This window comes from Hipposideros armiger, unplaced genomic scaffold (assembly GCF_001890085.2).
Source record: "Hipposideros armiger isolate ML-2016 unplaced genomic scaffold, ASM189008v1 scaffold_1745, whole genome shotgun sequence".
Taxonomy (NCBI): Eukaryota; Metazoa; Chordata; class Mammalia; order Chiroptera; family Hipposideridae; genus Hipposideros; species Hipposideros armiger.
The window spans coordinates 57,903-64,084 of record NW_017733095.1 but is presented as its reverse complement, the minus strand read 5'-3'; the positions used below and the strand labels follow the sequence as shown (position 1 = coordinate 64,084).

At 39.1% G+C, this 6,182-nt stretch overlaps 1 protein-coding gene across 1 annotated transcript in view; it reads left to right on the top strand.

Moving 5' to 3' along the window:
• The window catches only part of CFAP52 (cilia and flagella associated protein 52), a 58,018-nt gene that overhangs the window by 24,549 nt on the left and 27,287 nt on the right, over positions 1–6,182 (top strand). The window contains exon 5 of the mRNA XM_019634573.1: positions 1,894–2,064. Within this exon, the coding sequence (XP_019490118.1) occupies positions 1,894–2,064 (171 nt within the window). The remainder of the gene's footprint in view (positions 1–1,893; positions 2,065–6,182) is intronic.

Genomic DNA, 6,182 nt, shown 5'->3' with positions numbered 1-6,182 from the left:
CACTCGGCCGGCCCACCCCCTAATTTTTAACCCCTTGTTTTTAATGCACAAATATTCCCATTTTAATGAAGATAACTAGACTTAAAGCAATTACTACAAGGTTTCTGCTATATATGTCTCCAAAATAACCCCATGTGACAGCATAGGTTCAAACTGGATACACTAGATTGCTGCCTCCTTGGGTTTGAGAAAGCAACTCATGTGAGTAGCCATGGAGACTAGAAAGGGAAGAAGTGTGTTGAAACAAACCACTGGGGTTCAGAGACGCCTGGCCTTGTCCCTGTAGCCTTGAGCTTCACCTTGTCTTCTAGGGAGCTCAGATGACAATATTTAGCCAATATTTCTTGGCTGGCCCCAATGGACTCCTGTATGTTACCTCCATTGTCTCTAATCTTCACTACAACCCTGTAAAGGAGGAATCATTCTGTAGTTGGGTAAAATGAGACTCAGATTTTTGGCAACTTATCCAGAGTCACAGAGCTCTAGTTAGTGAAGGGGCTGGGATATGACTTGGGGTCTGTCCTTTCTTCATTTACTGTTCTATGTTCCACCAACACATGAATCTTTGTAAAATACTGCATTTCCCAAGATGGTTCATTGCATAAGAACCCCCATTGAATTCTTATTGTTAAAACTAAATTAGTTGTAGAGAAGACTGGGTTTCTAGAGCCTCATTCATTTATGTATTTTCTTTAAAAAGTTCATACTCATTAAACATTTGGGGAGCAGGGGGATTTGGAAAGTGAAAGAAGATAAAATAATCCTTGAAAGTTCTGATGAAGATAGCCATGATTAACATTTTATTTTTTCTTGTCCATGTTCTTCATATAATTTTTTAAATAATTGTACTTATTTTCTTATAACATTTTGTATTCTGATTTTTTATTTAATGCAAATATCATAAGCATTTTTAATATTACTATATAATCTTTTAAAAGTTATTGTGGTAAGGCCAGCCAAGTGGCTCAGTTGGTTAAAAGCGCAAGCTCTGAGCAGTAGGGTCACTGGTTCGATTCCCACATGGGCCAGTGAGCTGCACCTGAGCTGAGCTGCCACTGAGCTGCCAACAGGTGGCAGGATGGCCCAGCTGGTGAGAGCACGTACTCCTAACAACAAGGTTGCCAATTCGACTCCCACTTGGGATGGTGGGCCATACCCACCCACAACTAAGATTCAACATGGCACCTTGAGCTGAGCAGCTGAGAGCTGCCGATGGGCGGCCGGATGGCCACTGGACTTGAAGCTGAGCTAGCTGTGCCCTCCACAACTAAGACTGAAGGACAACAACTTGGCTGGTCCCCTTCCCCAATTCCCCAACACTGTTCCCCTTCCCCAATTCCCCCAATAAAATCTTTAAAAAAAAAGTTATTGTGGTAAATATATATATATACATATACTTTTAAACATGATTTTAATGGCTGTCCCATAGATCATTTAACCATTCCATTACAATTGAATATTTAGGATGCTTCCAACTTTCCACTCTTTTAAATAAGGTTATAATAACATCCTTTGACATAAAGGTTTTTACCCCCCTGATTTTAATATTATTTCCCAGAAATGGAATTAATCAAGTGTTTAATTTCCATGGCCATTTGTGTCCATATGGCTGCCTGGAACACTCCCTCTATCCAAATCCTGCCGTGTTTCACAACCCATTTCAGACTATATCTCACCGATGAAGATTTCCCAACTATTGTAACCTATGCTTGTTTCTACCGTTGCTGACCATGGGTACCCAATATTGTAACTCCTGCCTTGCCAATGGTGTCACCTCCTTAAAGGCATGTCCCAGGTCATATACGTGATTTGTATTCTCTGTAATGCTTCAGATGGTTAATAAATAATTGTTGATTAAAAGAATTGACTTCACCTTTTTGCTTCTCCTTAAAGGAAACTCCAGTTACAAGGTGGCATCACTTCTATCACGCTTCGCAGGGAAGGACACCAGTTTTTTGTAGGAACAGAAGAATCACACATTTATTGTGTCAACTTCACAGATTTCAAAGAGACTCTCATTGCCACTTGTCACTTTGAAGCTGTCCAGGACATTGTCTTTCCATTGTAAGTAGAAGAGGAAAATATTCTCACCCCTAAAAACAATAAGAACATGGAGATTTGATGTAGTGTGCAAGGAAATTTAATTTTATTGATATGTTTTCAATATCTATTAGCATAATAGGTCATAATAAATAATAATAGGTTATGACTTTTTTCTCCATAAATTTTTCTAGTAGTGAATTATTTTAATAGAATTTCTATTGCCTTCATCATACAGCTACATTAGTTTTTATAATTCAAATTTGGGCTTTTTTAGAGTGTTAGCTTTTCCATTAAATCCATCATGGAAAGAATAAATAGACTGGCAACACTTTTCTACATTTTGCCAACACTGTTTGGAAAAAGCTTAGTAGTGCCTTTCTTCAAACTTTCAAGTCATTTGTTTTGTACCTCTTCGGTCTTCCAGATTTGGCAGACTGAATGGTGGTGGGCATAAGAGGTCTTCTGGATCTAGTTGCTGTAGTTCTTGGTAAAACCCACACAAAACAAGTCAAACAAATAACCATCAGCAGTTTGATATCAAAAAGAGCTTCAGTTGTAGTTGGCCATTATTTGATTTTGTAACACATTTAGTCTTTGATGAGATTCATTCCTTGAAGTTGGTCAGATAGTTTTTGCTCTGAATTTCTTCAGTATTTAGCTTGGATTTACAAAACTCAGTTTGAAAGTCAACTCTTAACATCATAAAATGTAGGGTTGGTTCCTGGAGGCATCGTGATTAGGTTTCCCCAAACATTTGTAATAGTGAAAATGGCTGGTGCTTCCCGTCAGGTGAATCTTTTTTGAAAATTGGTTGGTCATTTTCTGTGTCACTTTTTTCCCTCTTTTTCTAAGGAGCTCGTTTTTCTAAGGAGCTTTCTGTAAAATTATCTGGTCTGGGTGCCTTTTACAAGAGATTTTTAACTGCCTTTTGAAATTATTATATGGTTGTTGACATATTCAGGTTTTGTTTTTGTTTTTAAATATTTTATTGGGAAGTTGGGGGAGGGAACGACATTGGGGAATTGGGGAAGGGGAACAGAAAAGTTGCTGTCCTTTTGTTCTTCAGTCTAGTTGTGGAGGACGTCACTTCACTGGCCCATGTTGGTATTATCATTGCTCTCTTCCCCGGGTGAGGCAGTCGCTCACTGGCCTTTGGACGGCTGCTCACGGCTCTCGCTTGCTGCCGGCCACTCACGGTAGCTCCCGGCAGCCCAGCTCCAGGTCGAGCTGTTGTTCATTATCTTAGCTCTAGAGGGCGCAGCATCATTGGCCCTCATATGGTATCCTAACCGGGTCCCTGCTGCTCAGAGCTGGAGCTCCCAAGCCAACTCTCAATGCACCACTCGGCCGGCCTGACCTATTCAGGTTTTGTAACTCTTCTTTTTCTTTCCTCAGACTTGAGCAATAGTTTGGCTAAGCATGAAAGGAATTTTAATTATCTTTGTATTGAAATATAATATACATACATAAAGTACATAAATCATAAGTAACTGCTTCAGGGAAATACCACACCTACATGATTACCACCCTAGTCAAGCTGTAGAACATTTCCATTACCCCAAAATACCCCTCCCAATTACTACCCTCACCCTCTTCCTTAAAATATAGTCACTACCTGTACTGCTAGCTCCATAGATTAATTTTATCGGCTTTTGAACTTTGTAGAAATAGAATAATTCAATATGTACTTTGTAGGTTATTTTTTTTCTGTGGATGCTTTTAATGTTGTTAATGTCATACAGATCTTCTTATCTTTAGTAATTTTTTGTCTACTTGTTTCAGTTACTGAGAGAAGTGTGTTAAAGTCTCAAGCAATGAATACAGATGTGTCCCTTAATTTTTGTCAGTTTGCTGCATATATTTTTGAAGCTGTGTTTTTATATATATATATATATATATATATATATANAAAGTTCAGGTCATCTAACTTTTTCACTCAGCCTTTTCAGCACTTCCAAATAGTAAACTTGGTTAACTGTTTGTCCAGTTGGTACAAATTTATAATGAATAATCCCTCCAATACCAAAAAAATGTTAGCAACATCGTTGCAAACAAGCTCACGAACTTGTCAGACTTCGTATAGTCACTAAATAAGGAGTCTTTTGTGCTTTCCTTGGATGTCAAATCTGGTCTCTCTGCGTTGTAAGAATTAAGTGTAAAGCAATTGAGGAACTAATGGTGCTGTGGCTGTGCTTATGTCATCTGCTTTACCTTCATTGGCGTGGATATAAAGTGTTAATTTTTAATATATTCAAAACGCTCAGGTGTTTTCAAAGGTAGTAAGCCTGGTGAAGCATGTTTGCTCCTGGCAGGACCAGGAGGGCTACTTCCAGCACAGGATCTCATTGCTGGCACTGAGCCCTCTGGCCAGCCCCGGAGTGCATCACAGGCAATACATTCACGAGCTTCATCCAAACCACGTGTGGCAACATTGACATGTCCTTAGCCATGACCATTGTGTCTGATCAGGCACTGATTCTTATTGATGAAACCAATGGACCTTTTTCTTTTTTTTCTTTTCTTTTTCCCCAAACTTTTTTCTTAATGCTTTTTCTCCCCCATAGGGAGTGTCAGCTATCAAGTGCCTGAAGACGGAGGGGTTGTTAGTGGGCTCTGGAGCTGGACTGCTGATCTTCTGTAAAAGCCCCAGCTACAAGCCCCTCAAGTAAGTTCCAGGCCCCACAGGGTTGGATTGGGGAGACACCCACCAGAGAGAGATGTGCTTAAATCTGGCTACTAAGTGAAATTGGCAAAGTGAGAAGTGGGAATCATACTAGATGGTGATTTCTTTGCCAATGAAAAGACAATGGCTTATGTTAAATCAAACCAAAGTAGTCCACTATTGCCCAGGGGAATACTGCCCTTCTATTAAATACATATGTTTTTATTTAGCTAATATATTGAGCTATGACAGAGGGAATATGCTGTTACAAGCTTATCCAACAAATAATCTCAAATTTCAAACTTTCAATATTGATTTATTCAATGAAAGCTATTATGCAATGGGTACCTATTATGTTCCAGGCACTATGCTAGTAGTTAATGCATTTGAACACAAGTTTTAATACAAATAGCAAACATTCCCAACTATTTCTGTGTACCAGACACTATGCTATGTCCTTTTTACAGTGTATCTAATTAAAGTAAAACTTTGTACATCATCATTAACATGTACCTGTTGAGCACCTCCTCCATCCAAACCAATGTGCTAGATGCTAGCTGTTAAAAAATAAGATACCGTCTTTGCTTTCCCAGAAGTTACAGACTGCTTTGGGGATAAGGTATATATATTCATATATGAAAAAGTCACTGCAAAATAAGATGATATATAAGCACCTCATGGTCCAGATAAAATAAAATATATCATGGATTTTGTAAAGACGATCAGAGAAGGGAGTGATCTTGTTGGGATGGCAAGGTCAGGGATGACACTTCACAGAGGAGCAGAAGCAGAACTTGAACTTAGCTTCAACAAAAGCCAGATCGCCCGGGACATGCTCCATATGGCTTCTGGTAGCTCTGAGGGAGCCAGGGATAGTTGCATATGCATTGTAGAAATAAGCATCAGCTGTCCTCATTCAAACAAATCTGTACTGAGAATAGGTACCAGACACTATTATAGGTGCTTGGGACATGTCAATGAACAAAGTAAACAAAAAAAGAAGAAAAAGATTCCTGCCCTCACAGAGCTTACATTCTAGCAGTAAGGAAAAGACAATAAGCATGTCAAGTACACAGTGTTAAAGGGTCGTGAGAACAATGAAGATCAATGGAGTAGGATGTAGAGTAGGTGTATTAGGGTTTAAAGAGGGGTAGGGACATGTTGCAATTTTCAATTCAGTGCTCAGGATAGGTCTTGTTGAGAATATATTTGGACCAGTTATGTGTTTTTATGAAGAGAAATAGGGAGGGAGGCAACTTAAGAACAGTATTGGATAGATTCTGGGTACATAAAGTGATAATAGAAAATTAACCCCTAATTTTTTTTTTAAGATTTTTTTTTTTATTGGGGAATTGGTGGGATGGGAACAATGCTGGGGAATTGGGGGAAGGGGAACAGACAAGTTGCTGTCGTTTTGTTCTTCCAGTCTAGTTGTGGAGGATGTTGTTTCACTGGCCCAAGTTGGCACCATCATTGC